The sequence below is a fragment of the Musca vetustissima genome, unplaced genomic scaffold, assembly GCF_032173495.1.
Source record: "Musca vetustissima isolate MV318-11 ecotype Yass unplaced genomic scaffold, APGP_CSIRO_Mvet_v1 utg146376, whole genome shotgun sequence".
In the NCBI taxonomy this organism is placed as follows: Eukaryota; Metazoa; Arthropoda; class Insecta; order Diptera; family Muscidae; genus Musca; species Musca vetustissima.
In genome coordinates this window covers 1-21,680 of record NW_026877565.1, presented here as the reverse complement: position 1 = coordinate 21,680, position 21,680 = coordinate 1, and the positions used below count along the sequence as shown (strand labels likewise).

Here is a 21,680-nt window from a genome sequence, read left to right as displayed (position 1 = left end):
ATCAGTCTTTTGTTTATGGAAAGCTACAAAAAATCCTTACGTTGTCCAATCGGTCCAATAGAATTGATCCTGGGTATATACCAAACCGAAGGGATAGGTTAATTCATTGGAAATGGTCCTAATCTGTTTGCCATAGGGATCAATACATTCCACCTTTTTGGTACCGGCATCAGCAAAGCACAATTCACCAGAACGTTCCAAAACCACCAAAGAGTTAGGCAAGGTAACACCTTCTTTACCCAATAAAACTTCACGGCCCGTACCATCCAAATCGGACATTTCAATTTTGGGTGACTCACGGTTCCAATCGGACCAATATAATCTCCTACAAGCAGAACCAGGATTTAAAAAAATAATTCATTACTTCTCTTTCTCCCTCAACTTACTCTCTGTAGGGATCAATGGCAATGCCTCTGGGATTAACCAAATTTTTGTTGATCAATACCGCCCTCAAACTGGGATCTTCCAAGCTGGCCACTTCAATGGTATCCTTAACGGAATCGGTCCAATAAATACGACGGGATATGGCATCAATAGCAATACCTTCAGGAGATTCAATATCTAGCAGGGAGAGAGGGTGAGAAAATAAAAAGTTTGCAATTTAGGATTATGGTTCGGACTTACCTTCACCAATAAATGTCTTCACATCACTGCCATCATATTTGGCACTGACAATTTTCTTCGCAGAAATATCGCCCCAATAAATGCGACCCTCCACACAATCCTTATCCAACCCAATAGCCATGGAGGCCACCGAAATGGGTCTTACATTTTTACCATTCAGGGGTACGCGCACGATGACCACACCCTGCGAGACCAACAGGAAACCAGAATCATGTTGTTTACGTTCCATACACAAGGAGCCATTGCCATAGAAACCTGGAAGGACACATAAAAAGAAAAATATTGGAATAAAGAAGAGGTATTGGAAGAAGATCGGAAAAATTCTACAGTCCTGGGGTCCCTTGTGAATTTTTCCTATATAAAAAATCAGTCTAAAGGGTCCAGCTAATTTTTTTCCTATGGTAAAAAATCAGTCCCAGTATCCAGGGAATTTTATTCTATAGAAATAAACTCAGTCCTGGGGCCAGAGAGGTATTAAGTGAAGATCGGAAAAATTCTACAGTTCTAGGGTCCTCTGTGAATTTTTCCTATAGAAAAAATCCCTGGACTCTTAGTCCAGGGAATTTTTTTCCTATATTAAAAAATTAGTCCCAGTGTCCAGGGAATTTTTTCTATAGAAAAAAACTCAATCCTGGGGCCAGAGAATTTTTTTTATAGAAAAAAGCACAGTCCTGGAGCCAGAGAATTGTTTTATATAGAAAAAAGCTCATTCCTGGGGGCAGAGGATTTTTTCTATAGAAAAAAAACTCAATCCTAGGCGCAAGGGATTTTTTCTATTAAAAAAACTCAGTCCTCGGGCCAGAGAATGTTTTCTATAGCAAAAAAACTCAGTCCTGGGTCCAGAGAATTTTTTTTTATAGAAAAAAGCTCAGTCCTGGAGCCAGAGTATTTTTTTCTGTAGAAACAATCTCAGTTCTGGAGCCAGAGATTTTTTTATAGAAAAAAAACATAGTCCTGGGGCCAGAGAATTTTTCTATAGAAAAAACTCAGTCCAGGAGTCGGAGATTTATTTCTATAGAAGAAATCTACCCCCTTCGTCTTTCAATTTTTTTTTTTTTTGACTGCTGTACTGTATTGAAATATTTGTCGAATTTAATTCATTTCAAAATTTTTAAGTCCAAAAAATTCCAAATGTCCCCTTTCAAAATTCCGTTTTCTAAACTTCCGCATTTCCTTCCTTCAAAAAACTGGTATGGGTTTATAAATCATAACCAATGGAAATTAAGAAACTATACCACCAAACGTAAAATGGAATCTCTCAAAGTCAACAGCTGTGAAGACCCTAATGGATTACCTAAACGAATTTCCACCTTTCAAGGTTTCAAAGAATTCTTCGGTCATCCCTTAACCTGGCATCGGAATTATGGATACTTCAATATTCTATTAGGTCTAACAATATTTGCCTATATTTTTTGCACCACATGTCCTTCGGAGAAGCCGCGAGAAATGTCAAATGATTCGCGGTCGAAGTGATAATTCAATTCGTTAGATTTTGTTCTGGAGGTAAGTAATAGGTCTACAAATTCCGATATATTGAAAATGATTATTCAGCAGCAGGGTCACATTCTGTAGGTATTTATGACCTAAATATCCAAACTTACCCTTGTTGCAGACGCACACCAACCCATTGTTGGTGGACAAACATTGGGCATTCATGTCACACAGCTGAGGAGTGTTCAAACAGTTCTGATCCTCAATACAGACATAACCATCACCATTGTAACCGGCATGGCATTGGCACTCGTAGTAGGCAGGGTCCCTATAAAAAGAAAATTCCTATTAAAAAAGCTCCAAAATTAAACGTTTAAACTTTAAACTTACTCAGTCGGTTCACAGCTAGCATGTGCACCACAATTATACTGGACATTACATGGCACCGGTTTGGCCTTGCATCCAATAGCCGCATCACCCTCATAACCGTCCATACAATCGCAATATTTGACATTTTGAACATGATCCAATTTGCATATGGCATTGGCACCACAGAACACTGCTCCACAGCTACCAGCCAGGACACACATATCGGACATATCACGCTCGTAGCCCTTCAGGCATTGGCACACATCATTATCACAATAGGCATTGAGGCCACAATCCAAATCTTCCAAACATTCAGGAGCCAACGCACAACGGAAACCATCACCCTCATAGCCACGTTTACATTGACATTCGGAACGGCCCAAGGCTTCATTGTAATTGCATTCGGCTTGTGGGTCGCAGATTTCGGGTTTCTGAAGGAAAACATACCAAAAAATAAATTCGGGTTTCTTTTGAGATTCGAAAGTTTACTTACCACAGCACAGGACTCATCAATAATGGCACAGGTGTAACCATCACCATAATATCCTGATTTGCAGGTACACATATGTCTCAATTCCAATTCATACCATTCGCAGGTGGCATTGGGATGGCAATTGAATTCGACATCGCAGGGAACTGAAAAATAAGAATTTTTAGGATGAGTAACAAATCTCAAAATTTTGCTAAAAATCAAAGTCCGCGGGACAGTCTTTTTTTATAGAAAATAATCGATGGACCCGAGGACTCCCTTTTTGCTATAGAAAAAAAATCGCAGGACACCAGGCCTTTTTTCTATAGAAAAAAAAAATTCGCAGGAAAAAAGTTCGCAATACACCAGGACTACATTTTTTCTATAGAAAAAAGTTCGCAGGACACCAGGACTGCCTTTTTTCTATAGAAAAAAGTTCGCAGGACACCAGGACTGCCTTTTTTCTATAGAAAAAAGTTCGCAGGACACCAGGACTGCCTTTTTTCTATAGAAAAAAGTTCGCAGGACACCAGGACTGCCTTTTTTCTATAGAAAAAAGTTCGCAGGACAACAGGACTGCGTTTTTTTATAGAAAAAAATCGAAGGACCCCAGGACTACATTTTTTCTATAGAAAAAAAAATCGCAGCATCACAGGACTGCCTTTTATCTATTGAAAAAATCGCAGGACCCCAGGACTGCATTTTTGTCTTTAGAAAATTTTTTTACTAAATCCTGCGATATATTATTTCTTCTTCATAAAACTCACCCAAATCCTCATGTTTCGATTCACCATTATACTGGCCCACCCAGCGGCACATTTGAATATCCTCCATAAGTTCATAGCCATCATCACAGTTACAGTCGCCGAAGAAATTGCATCTAGGTTCAATATCAGGTTCTTCATAGGATAGCTTAACACACTTGCCATTTTCCCAGACTTCATCTAGATCACAGTTGCTGGCACAATAGAAGCCGTCACCGCTGAAACCTTCACGACAAATACATCTGCTTTCCAGGCAATCGGCATAGGGGGAACAGTGCTGCAAAGGAGGAAGAACATAAGAACCCATTTTGAATTTTAGAAAAAATCCACAACTTACGAAGCAATCATCATAGTGGTTATAAACCGGCAATGGTGTACTGGAGGTTGGCACTGGCAAGGGGAATGGTTGCACATTAATTACTTGTTCGGTCTCAGTTTCCACATGTTCGGTATGGTCTTCATATTCCTGTTGTTGTGGCGGTACAACCTGGACAATGGTACCGAAATTTTGTCCACCAACTGGGGACTCAATGTTATCGGCCACGGTATCATTGTTGAGGCAGCGATAACCATTGCCTTCATAACCTTCGAAGCAAACACAGGCGAAACCTCCCTCAGTGTTGGAACAAACGGCATGTTCGTCGCACACATGGGTACCCAAGGCACACTCATCGATATCGACACACACCTCTTGGCCAGCATCATTTACTTGTGGTCCATAACCATGGATACAATCACAGCGGTAGGTGTCCTCATAGGGAATACAGACCATGTTATCACCACAGATGGCAGTGCCATCGGTACAGGCATTGGAGATGGCGCTGACACCCACGGAGGTCAAGATACTGGTACGCAAAGCCTGATCCCTTTCGAAAAAGTCCAACATAATTTTCGAAATCTTTTGGAAATATGTGGTGCCGGCAATGGTATGCTTGGTCTCCTCATCGGCCACACAACGTTCGAAGTAGATGTTCTGTTCCAATTGGAAGTTAATAACACGATTTTCTTCGGGCACTTCAACGACATGGGCCTGAATGGAATGCAATTCATTGGCCGAGACGAATTCATATTCCTCGGTGAATTCAGCCATGTGCAATTTCAGATTGTGATCCAACTTGGGAACTTGACCGTGAATATCGATTTTCAACGACAATTGATCCCAGTAGTTCAAACCCTCATAGGTTTGGTTGATGATCAGAACTTCGCCACTTTCAAAACTCAACTTCGAGGTGTGGACAAATTCACCCCCGGTCAATTGGTAACCGTTCAAGGTGTGATTCAATGGCTTGGCGAATAACCAACCAATGGAGGTAACCAAAGGCAAGGCCAATCGCAAATTCGAACCCAATTCGGTGGTGATGGGGGTAACGGCTGTGTAACTACGGCCATCAGCTGTCACCACATATGATTGCAATTTGGAGCCATCGTTAATCATTTCACCATTAAGTTCACCGGTAAGGGAGCCAGTGACACGTACAGGTAAATCGTCTTTAATGCATACGGCTCCATTGCCATAGTATCCCGAATCGCAAAGACAGCAGTAACCTTCTTCCTTATCGACACACATGGCGTTCTTGTTGCATACCCTTTGGCCAGCCTCGGCACAGGTTTGGGCCACGGTAGGGGATTCAGTAAAGGTTTCTTCATTGGTGGGAGCTTGGACATTTTGTTCGTAGTCGGTGGGACCGGCACGGTACAACCAGACACCAGCAATGCCTACATTTGATTTATCGGACAAGAAGCGGGCCTAAAATACAAGGGATAGATCAATTATATGGATTTACTATTTTTTGCTTCCACTTACATTCTCAGTTCCGGAACCTTCCAAATTAAAGTAACGACCATCCTCGGCCACAAAACCAGCCTGGGCTCTGATATCAGGCAAACCCAGTGGTCCATTTTCGGCCTGCAACCAATTCAAACCACCCTCAGGATACAGGAATTGAACAAAGGTATCTTCATCATCGACAATGAGGGCAACCTAGAAAATCCGACAAAATAGTTTATTTTTATTAACCTATCTAATATTACTTTTCAATTTTTACCTGGAAAGTATTTTGCATATCATTTTTGCCTTCGAAGTAACCGACATTATTCCATGTGGCCACAATCAAATCGGTAGCCTCAAAATCCGATTTCTCATTGTAAGCATAGCGCACCAATTCACTAACTTTTTGTAGTTGATCTGGGTCTTGAGAACTGAAAATCGATATCGAGGTTGTTTCATTTGCCTCCGTGGTATCCACATTCGAATAGAATCCAGCTATTGAGGGATACTCAAAGGGAAATGGTTGATTGATATATTCGGGGAATTCAATATTAAATGTCAATATGCCATTGGTATTGATCTGAAAGAAAATGTGAAAAAATAAGGGAAATTAATATAAAATATGAGGAGAACGAAAATTCTAAAGGTCTGTAATTTATTAAAGGTCCTGATTTCAGTGTATAGGCGTGGATTTTTTTTAAAAATATTTTTTAAAGATCCTATCATAGGCGTTGAGTTTTTAAAAATATTTTTTAAAGATCATATCATAGGCGTAGATTTTTAAAAAAAAAATTGTCGATTTTTTGAAAATATTTTTTAAAGATCTTATCATAGGTATGGATTTTTTTGAAAATATTGTGGATTTTTTGAAAATATTTTTCAAAGGTCCAAACCTATGCGTGGATATAGGCGTAGATTTGTTTAAAATATTTTTTAAAGGCCCGGCCATGAGCGTGAATTTTTCAAAAATATTTTTTAAAGGTACAGCTATGGGCGTGAATTTTTTACAAATATTTTCCAAGAATCTGACAAAAAGTTCCGTATTTTCCATAGTCGGAAAACAGAATTCTTGTGGCAAATTTATGAATAATAAAAAAAACAATGAAGCACAACAGCATTCTTGCCACAGTAATGATGGCGGCAATTGTTGTTGCAATAAATTGAATGCACACCCAACCAATAGCCGGTTCATGGCAGGGGTTGTTGTTGGAAAACCAATCAATATTGACAACAAAAACAATAACATCGGCAAATTAGAATAGAGATGCAACAAATCGACAGGACAGACTCAGAGCACATAAATTATGACGACGATCAGTGGTGGTGGATGGTGTGGTATGGCATGAATGAATGAACGGACAACCATGAACCATAAGATGCCGCAACTATGCAATGGTGCTACAACAACAACACAAACTATAATAATGTTGTTATTCTTACTGAAATTATTTTATGCTCTTGTTGTTCTTGTTTTTATGGCTGCAAAGCAATTAACACAGTCATTATGTGGCATAGCTTCTTCATACACTTCCCAGCACCCACTCCACCACATTCTCTTTTGGGTGTTTTCTTGTTTCTTGTTGGTCTCTGTGAAGTGTTTAATGTTGTGTGTTTTTGTTTTGTTGTTGTGTTTTTTTTTCATGCCACACTGTTCCAGTTTCTTCTGGTTCTTTTCAAATTACTTAGGGGCGATGCACTTTGTCTTAGGCCGCTCCATATCCCTATGCCATTATGAAAAAGTAAAAGTGAATTTAGTGACGGAAAGAGGGGCGAGATTGTAGGTTTAATGTTTACATCTACTTAGCAGGATTAAAAAAACACCCTCTTCTTCCAGCATCGGAATGCCAACCAACTCTCTTTGTAATTATAAATCACTTGGTGGGAACATTTATCCTCACTTGACTTTCAAGTGGGTTCTGTGTTGTGTTGTGTTTTGTTTCCACTAATAGCCTGTCGTCCTTAATATTGTCATCTGAAGATCTTTATTTGTGAGGCACTTCAAGTCAACAGTCGGTCTCCTCTTTTGGGTTAAGTACTTAGATGAGAATTTATTACCCCGCTAATTGATTGGCGTCCAAGTCAAGTATGACGAATTGAATGTGTCATTTGTTGGTGTGGAAATTCCCACCATAATTTTCTTATGTTTTTTTTTCAACACTAAGAAAACAATTGTTTTAAGTTGATGTTTTTATTAAGATGTTTTCTAGAAAATATGAATGGATTTTATATGAATAATTACGAGACAGGCTATAACCTCCAACATAAGATGAAAATGAATGTAATTCGAGGAAGTGGTGTTCCACAATGAAGGAATTAGTATTTATCATAACTGAAGTAACTTGCCATTATTTTCACAACAAAAAAAAAAAAAATTAAAATCACAAATTCGCCTCAATTTTGTGAGTATAACAGTTTTGTATAACAGTTTTATAACTGTTATACACCATTAAACCTGTCAGAAATTGAATGCAATCGAATTTTTTTTGAAATTCTAAACAAATTTCAACTGTTTCTAGCGAAGATATCCTAATAATATCCTCCATTATTGAGGCGAATACCAAATGCATTTTCAATAACGATATTTTCGCCAATAATCTAATAAAACTATACGACAATTTTGATTAGCTATTATTTTAGCATAAATGCGTTTTAAAAATCAAAATTTCCTGAAAAACCTGCTAGTATAACAGTTTTGTGTAACAGTTACATAACTGTTATACACCTTGAAATTTGTCAGAAATTCGATTTCTGATTATGCATGATGATTTTTTTGCCTGAAAAAACAACTTAATGATAACCTCCCAACTCGTATAAATTAGCAATATTATTATTTAATTCATTCAAAAAATTTCTATTTATTTGTGTACACTCAATCAGGACCATTCCCAAGAAAATTTACGATGGGAAACCTCAAATATAAACAAAAATATATATTTTTTGTAAGCAATTGTTTATATGTTACATTAAACATTATTGTAATGTTTGTGTTCTAATTTCTACCAAAATACCTCGAAAGAAATAAACTTTCAATACCTCCCAGAAAATCTAAACAAATAAATTATTAAATTACTCAAAACCACACAAAATTGGGAATTCCAACAACTTCCCTTAACCAACAAAAATCGTATATAAACAAATGGGGAAATTGACCTCAATTTTTGCAGTATTGACAGGTTGTTGGGTGGTTGTTGCGGTGGTTTGGGGGAAAATGTAAACAAATTTCACTTTTTATTGTTTCGGATGTGAAAATCGAATGCATTCCCTTATGCACGATGTGGATTTAGTGGTTTATTTTTAAGAAAAATAAACAATAATCCACATTACATGCCTACATAGATAAATGTGTGTGTGTGTGGAAAATAAACTAAAACAATAAGAAATCTAGATTAGTGGATTATTTTGAAAAAAGAAAATCTAACAAATGAAAACCCAAAACTAGAGCAAAATTTCAATTTTGTATAAACAATCAACATTTTAATCTGAATTTTACATACATAGAAATGTAAACAAATGAATGTAATAACAACAACTTGTTTAACAAAAACATAAATACAATTCTATATACGTATTTATATATTATACATATATAGTGCACACTTAATGTGTAATCTTATTAATTTGTATCTGCACGAGATTTCAAACTATTTACATTCCCAGACAAGTTGCAATCGATCCAAAACTGGGTTGTGTGTGTGAAAATTGATTGCAGGACAAACAACAAATAGAAATACCACAACATAATCGAATTGATAACAACCTCTTGATTTATTACACTTAACGACAATGATCGATCTATCGATTTCGAATTTTTGACCTTCTTGCCTGTCATTTTGATTTTCATCTCAAGTCAAAGAAACATTTATTTACATTTCTTAATTGCAATAAATAAACAAAAAATCTTTAAATAACGAAATCTGTCAAAACATCCATCCACAGCCAAACAAATGTCAATGGTTTGTAAATGAGTTTCGTAAACACAAATATATTTTCGGATTAATTTTCAATTTTTATATTTTATCTGTCTCATTAATGATTTATATTCCGCACAATTTAATGGCCGCTTGGAACACCCTTGGCACAAAGGGGTATATGGCGAAATTGTCAATTTCCCAACATGTTGTTTTTTTTTACAAAACTATTTTTAGGAAAAAAAAATCCATGAAAATCTGTTTCATTTTTCATAATTTCGCCGCCAGCTTGTCGTACGCATGCCATGCCATCCTCTTGGTCTTGTTGGTCACCTTATTCCACTTTCCGTGTGGTTTGCGACATTTCTTTTTTATTTTTGTTGTTCTCTGGCGTCAGATCATAAACTAAATTATTGTATTTTTAACACATTTTTTTTTTGTATTTTTTTTTTTTTTTTTTTGGCTTTCCATATCACAGAAAAATTTTTGCTGTGTGGACAGCAAACATTTGGGGTCCGACGCCCGACATCACGAAGAAAAAATCTGCTAATGACAGCACGCACTTTATGAGCGGGCCATGACACAACAACCGAAGGAAAACACGAGCAAAATTAAAAATAAAAAACCAAAAAATAAACTATATATAATTGGCCAAAAGTATGTTTTTTCGATATATATACGACTAATTAACGGTATAATAAAAACTATGTGGAAAATTTTTTCAAAAATGTTAAAACAATTTAAAAATTTTTGGAAAAATTATTCAGCCCAAATTTCCCCAATGTTATACCTGTGATTCCTTAAAAGTATTTTTTAGAAGTTTTAATATTGGAATGGGTTTTTTTTTTAATTTTTAGAGGTCCTGTTTTAGCTGTGGATTTTTTTAATACATTAGGTTCAATTTTAGGCGTGTTTTTTTTAAAATATTTGTTAGAGGTTCTATATAAGGCGTGGAATTTTTAAACGTCCAGCTATGGGGTGGATTTTTTAAACGTCCAGCTATGGATGGATTTTTTAAAAATAATTTTAAAGGTTTAGGCGTGGATTTTTTAAAAATATATTTTAAACGTCCAGATATTTTCCAAATGTCCAGCTGTGGGAGTGGATGTTTTAAAATTATAGTACAAATGTCCTTATATAGGAACGGATTTTTATAAATATTTTCAATGTATATATTTTAAAGGTCTGGATTTTTGTTTAAGTTTTTAAAAATATTTTTTAAAGGTCCTGAAATAGACATTTTTTATAAAAAAAAAATTATTAAGGCCTGGATAAATATCAGTTTTTTCCATGAAACATTTTCTTAAGCCTAGGTAAATATAATTGTTCACTATAGAAATCTATTCAACACCGCTGAATATAAAAATTTCTTTATAAAAATTTATTCAACTATGCTGAATAGAAGTTTTTTATAAGGAACATTTTTTGAGCTATGCTGAATGGACGTTTTCCTACAGAAAACTTTATTCAGCCAGACTGAATGAAATTTTTCCTATAGAAAACTTTATTCAGCCAGTCTGAATGGATGTTTTCCTATAGAAAACTTTATGCACCCAACTTGAATGGATGTTTTCGTATAGAAAACTTTATTCAGCCAGGATGAATGGTTGTTTTGCTGAAATAAAACTGCATTCAGCTGGACTGTATATAAATTTTCTATAGAAAAACATATATTCAACCTGCTTGAATAAAGTTTTCTATGGGATAACTACTATCCAAACAGCTGAATACAGTTTTCTATGGGAAAACTTCTATTCAGCCTAGCTGAATACATTTTTCTTTGGAAAAACTCCTATTCAGCCTATCAGAATACAGTTTTCTATGGGAAAACTTCTACTCAACCTAGCTGAATACAGTTTTCTATGGGAAAACTTCTATTCAGCCTAGCTGAATACAGTTTTCTATGGAAAAAACACTATTCAACCAGCTGAATACAGTTTTCTATTCAACCCAGCTAAATACATTTTTCTTTGGAAAAACTCCTATGCAGCCTATCAAAATACAGTTTTCTATGGGAAAACTTCTACTCAGCCTAGCTGAATACAGTTTTCTATGGGAAAATTTATATTCAGCCTAACTGAATACAGGAAAACTTCTATTAAGCTTAGCTGAATACATCTTTCTTTGGGAAAACGTATATTCAGCCTAGCTGAATATAGTTTCCTATAGGAATACATCTATTCATCCTAGCTGAATACGGTTTTATATAAGAAAACTTCTATTCATCCTAGCTGAATACAGTTTTCTATAAGAAAACTTCTATTCATCCTAGCCGAATACAGTTTTCTATAAGTAAACTTCTATTCAGCATAGCTGAATACAATTTTCTATAAGAAAAACTTCTATTCAGCCTAGCAGAAGGAAATTCATCATAGTAAAATAAAGTTTTCTTTATGATATCTTTAATTCAACTTGACTGTCTACAAGAAATCAATAATTCAGCATAGCTTAATATCGGTTCCATTAGAAAAACAATTATCAGCATAGCTGAATATTGATTTTTGATTTAATTTTGTCGTCCTTTCAAATATCATCCTTTCATTGGAACTCCCCATTACTGTTCGTAGAGTGCACTTTGTTAAAAAACACATGCTGGCTTTTTTAAAGAAAATCTTGGCCCAAAGCCAACAATTTTAAGTGTTTTGTGTCATAAAGAGTTATGGATTCTTTTTCACGATGAAATTCACAAAATAAAAGGGGTTCATGTAAAAATAGCTTGCGAACATCGTTTTGTATATGAAGTCACAAAGAACAAGGAACAACACATGGTTTATAACAAAGTTTTGAAATTCAAAATAATACTTTTTTTGAGAAAAAAATCCATTTTTATACTTACAAATAATTGATCATATTTTTCACTATAAAAGCTAATTGGATTGTCCAAATGCCAGACGAGGAATTCACTATCACCATTGGGCAGACTTAAGACGGAATCATCCGGACCGGCAGTGTACAATTCATTGAAATGCAGGCTATCCAAAACATGGCAGGACGCTGGGGAAATGCTGAATGTGGCAAGTAGTAAAACGGAAATACACAAATATTGTGTGGCAGTTTTTATGTTTGTTTCAAACATTTTCAAATTTTATTTTATTTCGATTTTTTCTTCAAAAATTTAACACAAAAAAATCAATTCCTTCACAAAATTTACTGCATTATTTTCTTGTTTAGAAAAATTTTATATTTTTTTTCAAAATGTTGCAATTTTTTTTCTTTTTTACTTTTTGTCTGTACAACACTTTTTTGAAAGTGGTTTTTAAAAATAACTTCACTTTTTTCGTTAGAGTTTCTTTCTTTTCAGTGTCTTAATTGGATATTTTATTTTATTTTTTAGTTTTATTTTATTTTTTTCGGATCTATAGTCCGATTAGCGTTGTACACGCTCTTGCTACACTTTTGCAACTGAAAGATCTGTGGAAACTGCTGATCCTCAAAAACTCATCAACGATCGAAAAACGAAAGCGAATGAACGAAAGAACGAACGGATATCTCAGTTCGCGGTTGGATGAATTCAACAACGTTCATTCATTCGGCGATTCATTCAGTTATTCTTTCACTTCATTTCACACGATGGAAGAGAAAATAAACCCCTACATACAAACAAACATACTCCGGGTACATGCATGCAATAAATAGACAAAAAGAGATTTCAAATGGCATAAAGCTCTCTTAGGTTGTAATAATGTTTGGCATAACGGTATATTTCTGTGTTTTTTTTTTTTTCTTTTCAAGCACTTACATTTCGCTAGGGATTACACGCAGACGTACACACACACACTCCTACTTACATACATGTATATCTATGTATCCATGCAATACGTTCTTGTTGTCGGCATTCTCTTTTCATGTTTTCGTTATTTTGTTCTTCTCATTTATAGCCGGTTGTCACTTTTATTGACAATTTACCAGACCCATACCGAAGACCATTGCCATCTCTCGAACAGCAGAAAACTATGATTTAGGCTGCCACCAACCCAGCACCCCCACCCACAACAACAACAGATACGCATTAAAAGGGTGTTGTTGCTGTTTCATTCTGAAGACATTACGACACGCCAAATATGTCAAATGCCCATTTTATCATCGCGCCCTAGACAGAAGCATGCATAGCCGATATTCGGATTTTGTCAACAATGTCAATAATAATTTATTGTGTGGAGGCGCCAAGGACAAAGGCAACATAAAATATGTATTTGAAAGTGGAGACATGGCAATTCATATTTTTGTTTTTCAAATTCTTAACGCATTTTTATTTCACCACTTGGGAAGAGATTTGTTGGGAACCGCTTAGATATAATGGGGGCAATTTTAAAAATTAGAGGCCAATAAATAGACTATAATACCAAAATTGGTTGTGATTGCAGATCTATTCACCCCACCCTCCAAAAAAAGTGAAGTATTGTGGGAAATGGGATAATTAAATTTAATAAAGTGCACACTGAACCCAAAGCCATATTCGTGGATTCCTTAAAAATATTTCTTAGAAGTCCTATGTTGAGACTTTTTAAACCCTACACAACTATGCTGTCAGGGTATTATAGCTTTGTAGACCCCCTTTAAGTATACCGATCGTCATATATCGACTAGCTGAGTCGATCTAGACATATGTGTCCGTCCGTTCGTCGGTCCATTATAATTTGTAAACACGATACAGGCCACAGTTAAGGACCAATCTTTTGCATCTAGGATGCGTTCTGGCCAATGAAGACCCCTATTGTTTTTGGTAAAGATCGGTTAATAATTAGGGGATGAAATGGACCAAAAACATTTTTTTCTTATTTTCTGGTCGCTCCAGAGGCCGCAATTATGGCCCAAACATCGCGAATTTTTACAAGGAGGAGGGGATCGGGTCAAAGCAAAGCATGACTGTTTTAATAAACATCGGTCAATATTTAGCGGGTCAAATGGACCCTGACTTTTGTGTGAAAAATGACAAAATTTGTATTCTATAGCGTATATATTTAATCCTGAAGGACATAGATCCGAGAAGTTAATAGTATATCCAAGAGGAGTGGCTGACCTTTAAATTCATACCAATTATATTGTAATATGTACTCAGATATGGGAATTACACTTTAATATTTACAGGTGCTTACGTATTCATATATTGTTTAGTAACCCTTTACCATACTAGAAGGCGAACATATAGCGCTGATCGCTTTGAAATTTTCCATGAGGATTCAGATATGGTCAAGGACAACGCCTATAATTTTAGGACATGATTAGATAATAATTTTCGGTTGTGTTGTTGTGTTTTTTCTTCGAGTCGATCTTTAGCCCACAATTGAAAACCGAACATCACAACACAACCCACATTCAAGGGCATAAAGGTCTAGCCACAGGCGTGGATTTTTTAAAGGTCTAGCCACAGGCGTGGATTTTTTAAAGGTCTAGCCATAGTCGTGGATTTTTTTAAGATCTAGCCATAGGCGTGGATTTTTTAAAGGTCTAGCCATAGGCGTGGATTTTTTAAGGTCTAGCCATAGGCGTTGATTTTTTAAAGGTCTAGCCATAGGCGATTTATGCATGTCCGTCCATCCGTCTGTCCATGTTAACTTGTAAACAAAGTACAGGTCACTTATTCGACCCAAGGACGAACCCTATTGAAATTGGGAGAAATCGGTTCAGATTTAAATATAGCTCCCATATATATTTTCGTCCGATTTTATGTAAATGGTGCACCAAAGTCCTGAATTAAGCCTAGAATGATGTGTGCAAAGTTTCATAAAAATCTGTTCAAATTTAGATATAGCTCCCATATATATTTTCGTCCGATTTAAGGTAAATTGGACACCAAATTCTCTATATATCATTCTATTTGCACGGAATTTGGCATAGCGTACTGATTAAGGTCTAGAAAGATGTGTTCTAAGTTTCGTAAAAATCGGTTCGGATTTAGATATAGCTCCCATATATATTTTCGTCCGATTTTATGTAAATGGTGCACCAAAGTCTCTATATATCCTTCGATTTGCACGAAATTTGGCACAGCGTACTACTCAAAATGTGGCCGAATGCACAAAACATACTGAAATAAGTGTAACCTAACATGTGACAAGTTTCGATGAAATAAAGTCCAGCCTTATGGGTGGATTATATAAAATTATTTTTTAAAAGTGCAGCCTTAGGCGTGGATTTTTAAAAATATTTTTAAAAGGTCTGGCCATAGGCCAGATTATGAGTAAGAGTTATTTTTTAATAGTTTAGCCATAGGCGTGTATGTTGATGCTCCTTGGCTCATTTCTCAACAAAAGTATCTGAAATTTAGCATTCCCGATTCATATTGTTTTAAAATTTCTTTCTGTTTTGGTTATTTCTCCATATATGGGTCGCCACGATGTCTGAGATGTGAAGTCGGACAAGAAAAGGGATTGTAAACATTTTCCTTTTTGTTTAATTTATTATTTCCAAGAAAATATATGGGAACATCAAATTCCAACTATCACCTTTCATATTTTCACACCTTCCAAATAAGATTAGAATATTTCCAATGGAGCATAATTCAGAATTCAAAGTAAGTGGCCTTAGGTAATATTTCATATCATATTTTTGTGTGTGAATCCCTTTTGATGTAGAATACTTATGCTCCAAATTCGCTGAAAATCCAAACATCTGGCTATAGTTAAAACAAAACGGTGAGGAGAGGAGACAAAGTCAATTCAGAAGACAGGCGGTGGACGACACACTTCTGCGGCGGATGTTTTTCTTTTCTCATAATTTTGAAATATTGAATAAATATCAGATTAAATGATTTGCATGCCAAACAGACAGGCAGGCAAACCAACCAGGCAGACTGCAAACTCCCGGTATTTTCGTGTTAACATGCACACATACACACAGATGTGTGTCAGAATACAAATCCATACATTTACTACGGATGGTGGGGGAATGATATTTTTCAGCTGGATTTATGAGAATGCAAACATATACTCAGCGGTGAGTGAATGCAGTCTTCTGGGAGTGTGAAAGTTTCCGGAGCTGATCTTCAACATGTGTGCACTTTTTCAATTTCCAATTTTCGCTGTGTTCTCGGCAACTCCAATAAATACATTGCATTTGGAAATTTATGTACAACTCGAGTGTATGAGGAAATTAGAGCATCACTTCTTTCCTTTCCTTTCCTTGTTTTTTTTTTTTTTTTTTTTGATTGGCGGGTGGGGAAATAGCGTTCATACGTATGTTTGCAACCTGCAGACAGGAAATCTAAATATTCTGTGAAGCTGGAGATGATTCAGAATTTTCAAAACCCCAAAAAATAAATTCATTTAATTACATTCAGCTGCCGAAAAATGTGTTTCTTTGTTTGTCATTCACTTTGATGGATTGTCGAGAAGAAATACATTTTTTGGGGATTATATTATGGTGTGGTTGCGGTGTTATTGTTGTTGTTTCGGTTGTAAATTTACAACATATGTGAAACAAAGATTTTCCTTGAAAAGTCAAGGAGTTCTAATTAGTTTAGTTGTGGTTGTCTGGCTATGGCCATCAAAAATCTATTTTAAGGTACTTCATTAGAATATGTTTTTTGAAATTTCCATTTTAGATAAATTGGGGTTAGGGTCGTTGTCATAAAATGTTATGTTATTTTTGTCGCGTGCTTAAGTGAGATTATCTCCCACCTAGCGTTAACATTAACGTGGGGGACATGATCTATGTCATGTCTTCGTGTGATCTTTGAAGTATAACATCAATCAATCAATTCTATTAGATCATTTAGAGCGTCATTAGAATTTTAAAGTATTTTCAATATGGAGAAGCAATCTTTGAAAAATACTTGGACATTGTTAGACTCCAGCCGCCTGGGATCCTGATCTGGAAATTATGTCTGAGAACTCTGTAAAAAAAAAATATATATATATATCGAATATTAGGAGGCAATTTCATACAAGTCTGGGAGCAATTTTTTCACCAAGAATCCGGAAAGAATACGGCCAAATCTTTAAAAATGCCGAACTTTGGCCGGTGCTATAGACAAAAACTGCAAATATGTTTTTCAACCTCCAAGAAAACGGAATGCCAAATTAAATACACAAAGTCAATTTATTAACAAGTATATACATCGTTAAGTTCGGCTGAGTCGAATTCTTTATACACTTCACCATAAAGTGACAGTTAAAAAGCCTATAATTGGTCGATATTTTGGTAGGAACATTTTACGCCCAATATTAACCAAATTAAAGTCTTCCGTGCTCAATATTCCCAAAAACCCTGAATTCTGGTGATTCCTTTATATGCAGCTATCCTTAAAAGTAATAGGTTAGGGAAAAAGAAATCCATTATTTTTGTATGAAATAAAGGACGTGCTTCAAAATGTCCGATTTGGGCCAAATATACACCGTTTTACAGTATGATTTGTTACCATTTTAAAGGTAACTTCATTATGCCTCCCTCATAGAAGTTCTGCACTCTATTGGCAAAAAAACTCTAGTAGTTGATTTTCACAATCCTCCCTAGATACCATTTTTTATCATTAAAAAAATGTTGCAATGCAAGATAAAGATGATAATGGCTTGGTGCCAAGTCCGGATTGTATGGCGGATGCATTAAAACTTCCCGAAATTTCTGGTCACTGTAGAGTGTGTGTCCTAGAGTTGTCCTGGTGAAACACGACATCTCTCCTGTTTGCCAGTTCTGGCCATTTCTTATCAATTGCTATATTCAAACGGTCCAGATGTTGACCGAAAGAAATCAGAATTTATCGTTTGGCCATATGGAAGTAAGCCATAATGAATAATCCCCTTCCAGCCCCACCAAATGCATAGCAGAACCTTCCTGGCCGTTAGTCCTGGTTTAGCCACCGTCTGAGGTGCTTCACCGCTCTTTGATCACGATCGTTTTCGCACAGGATTATCGTACGTGATCCATTTCTCATCTCCAGTCACCATCCGTTTTAGAAATGGGTCTATCTCATTCCGTTTGGCCAAGGCTTGGCAAATGGAAATTCTATCCCTCGTATTTTTTTCTGTTGACCATTCCTCCGATTTTATCGATATTTTCGACGAAAAAATAATGGTTTTCTTTTTCCCCAACCTAATATATCGAAAATTTTTGTTAGGGAGATGTGCTGCCCAATGCACATTCTAAGTACCAAATTACAGCCAATTCGGTTAAAAAAGAAAAAGCCAAATACCTCCAATTGTTCGCTCCATGGGAGCTAGCCTGAAACATGAACCAATATAGATATTTTTTTTGATAAGGAGATTTTCTACCCAATGATAATCCAAAAAATCAAATTGGAGTTAATCCGTTTGGAAATCATGCACAAACACTTAAAATACCGCATTATGGGGGCTATCCTAAAAATGGACCAATATTAATCATTTTCGGTAGCAAGATTTGCTATCCAATGAGAACTCAAAATATCAAATTTCAGCCAATTCGATTGAAAAACGTGCCAAAAATCGGAATATTTGGGGTTAGCTTTATGTGGGGTCTATTATAAAACATGGACCGATATATTTCATTTTCAATACCAAACATCCTGAGAGTAATGATAATGTATGTGCAAAATTTGATCGTCCAAGAACCCGTAATCACATCTTACAGCCACTTTGGTTGGAGAATGCGCCTAGGACTATCTAGATATCTATATAGGGGCTTTGTCGAACATGGATCTTTATTAAAAAGATATTTATTAAAAACCCGAAATGTCAAATAACAACCGCTTCGAAAACGTTAAAATGCCGAAATGCAAAATTCCGGTATATAATACCCGCCATATGGCAGAATTTTGTATTTCGGTATTTTGAAAAATTTTGGCCCAACTAACTTGTGGCCAAAGTGGGTCGTTAAATCCAATTTTCAATACCAAATATCGTATAAGTATTAACAATATATGTGCAATATTTCAAAGCCCCATCTTAAATATTGTGATCTCTATCATAATTTCAAAAGATAGACGGACATGGCTCTATCAATATAGAATTTAATTTTTATGGTCTCGTGCGAATATTTCAAGGTGGTGCAATCGGAATGACAAATTAAATATACATATATTCTCCACCTAAAGATAGAAGATAAAAAAAATTACAAAACATATGTATCAGCAAAGATATATGATATGCCACCCTAGTTCCTGTTTACTATTCAAATTTCAAAATGATTTTGGAACAAAAAAAAAAAAATATCATTAGGAATTCTATATTTAAAATAATAAATATTTATATACGCGCATGAATACATATTTATTTGTACACACGAACACAATGATTGTCATATTCCGTTGCCATATACAACGCATGGGTGCAATTCTTGATAGTCCCCATAAAAATCAATTAGGTTATATTCCCATTCCCAAAAAAATATGAGCTGATTTGCATCATTCATTTTACTTTCTCACATAAATAATATTCTTATTTTCTTTCTTTACTTCCTCTACGCGGTTTATGATGCGTTAAAAAATATCAATGAATATTTCAGTGAGGGTGATATTCGATGACATTTGAACGAACACTTTAATTATACATAATTACACCTAAACGTTAAGGGGTGTGTCGTGATGATTTTTCAATTATAACAATAATTTTATACTTAACACAAAGGTACATATTAAGAAGTAAAAACGTGGTAAGACGAATATATCTAAAACAATCTGATGGAGATGCTATAGAAGTTCCCCTTGTTTCTCGGTGTGAATCAATTAAAAAAATAAGTCATGTTCTGCAAAATCGATTTTTTATTTATGCCGGTCTTGCAGCAAATGAAGTAAATGCAAACAAATTTTTAAATCTAAACAGTTCAATATAATGAAATAAAAAATGCAATGCTTACCCTCTATCCTTGTTTTCTTCTCCATACCTGATGAAATCGGCCTTGAAGTAAAAAATGTAATGCCATTTTCCATCACATTCAAAAATAATCACTTTTAGCTTATTTTTTTCAATTAGTGTTAGTTTTTTATTAGCATGGTGTTTCTTGCATTTGATGTAAATATTTGTTTTCGTTTTTTAATCTTTTCAAGAGACTATAACTAGAAAAAAATGAGTCGTCCTTGTGTTAGTTTAACCAATGACTCAAGAAATTTCTGCAATGTTTTCTTATTTTTCGTAAATTAAATAATTTCTTATAGAAATAAAAATGTTTGTTTATTTGTTTCTTTTTCTCATTCTGGAAAAGTGTATTTTAATGATGATTATTAAATGATAATATTTTCAGTTTTTGTAGTTGCTGTTGTTGTGGTTGTTTTACATTTAGCGAATAAGGAGCCTGTATTGATTCTTCTGTGTATTTTGTTTTTGTGAATGGCGTATTGTTGTTGTTGGTGTAATAATAAACGCAACTGAAATTGTTTTTCTCCTTTTCTTGCATTTTCGAAACAATTTAGTCACGTTTCTTTTTACGTCGAGGCTTCTTTTTCTTTTTTCTTCGCTCCTATTTCTTACTGCTCTTCGTATTTGTGTCGTCCTTGCTCTTGTCGGTTTTCTCTTCGGAGGCACCCTTCTTATCCTTGGTCTCTTTGTTTTCCTTATCCTTGCTCTCTTTGCTCTTATCTTCTGATTTTTTATCCTTGCCTTCTTCAGCATCACGATTCGCCAGTTTGTTGTTGATCAGATTGTGCAGGGCAATAATTGAGCGGACCATGGAGGCTAAGTAGACGACTAACATTTGATCGTTGGTCTTGACGTACATGGTCTCGGTGAATTGGTCGTTTGTAATGTCGGGCAGAAGATTGAATATATCTTGCAGTTGATATACAATCTGATAATTGATGGGCATTTTGCCATCGCCAACACGTTGCAAATAATTTTTGATGTCGCTCAACTGGGCCTTGAGACCACGTAGACCCATTAGCTGGTTGGTGATTTTCTGTGACAAACTACCGACTGTGGTATCCTTGATGTCACGCAGTAAATGCTCCACACCCACCTCTTCCGCCTCCTCAGCACCAATTTCACTGGGTACATGTTCGAAGGTTTTGCATGTGGGTGAACCATCATCATGGACCTCTTCGACAGCAATGTATGCCTCTGTGGGTAAACCTAAATCTTTAGGTTTGGCATCAATGATCACCAAGACGGAATTTGGACAGTAGCGGCGTATCAATTCGTTGATGGCAATATCGTTCTGGTGCAATTTTGGACCAGTGTGGTACCAGCCCACAACACGTTCTTTGGCATTGACTTTCTTAAACATGCCATACATGTTCTCCAAATAGTCATGATCCAAAAACCAAACAGATTTATCTTTGTCATCCTCATCGAAGGGCACTGGCAACAAACAAAACAATAATATTCACAAATATTGCAAAAAATACAACAAAAACATCAACTCACCTGCAAAACTGTTGGATATATCCAAAATACCCTTGGCTCTCCAACAGCCAAGTAGGACACCAACAACTCTCTTTT

The 21,680-nt window shown here is 35.6% G+C and overlaps 2 protein-coding genes across 2 annotated transcripts; both read right to left on the bottom strand.

Moving 5' to 3' along the window:
* Positions 1-36: 36 nt before the first annotated feature.
* LOC133322172 (nidogen-like) lies at positions 37-12,436 on the bottom strand. Its single transcript, XM_061531215.1, has 11 exons — positions 12,170-12,436; positions 5,703-6,005; positions 5,462-5,638; positions 3,995-5,404; positions 3,661-3,934; positions 2,918-3,060; positions 2,446-2,855; positions 2,226-2,383; positions 625-879; positions 387-561; positions 37-325 (listed from the first exon to the last, which is right to left on the bottom strand). Exons 1-11 carry the CDS (start codon positions 12,407-12,409, stop codon positions 37-39), a joined length of 3,834 nt encoding a protein of 1,277 aa, XP_061387199.1. The 5' UTR covers positions 12,410-12,436.
* An 8,244-nt stretch (positions 12,437-20,680) lies between these two features.
* On the bottom strand, positions 20,681-21,675 carry LOC133322171 (26S proteasome non-ATPase regulatory subunit 7-like; the record flags this gene model as incomplete). The annotated part of the gene is made up of 2 exons (XM_061531214.1): positions 20,681-21,539; positions 21,606-21,675. Coding segments are annotated over 2 exons (906 nt in total), but the record flags the coding sequence as incomplete, so codon positions are not given.
* Positions 21,676-21,680: the final 5 nt, after the last annotated feature.

What these genes read in the sequence shown, in the direction of transcription:
- LOC133322172 (XM_061531215.1), bottom strand. Translation starts at nt 12,409, where the DNA reads ATGTTTGAAACAAACATAAAAACTGCCACACAATATTTGTGTATTTCC. An exon ending in AAAAATATGATCAATTATTT is followed by an intron (nt 6,006 to 12,169) that starts GTAAGTATAAAA and finishes ATTTTCTTTCAG; the next exon opens with ATCAATACCAATGGCATATT. An exon ending in AAGGTTCCGGAACTGAGAAT is followed by an intron (nt 5,405 to 5,461) that starts GTAAGTGGAAGC and finishes CTTGTATTTTAG; the next exon opens with GCCCGCTTCTTGTCCGATAA.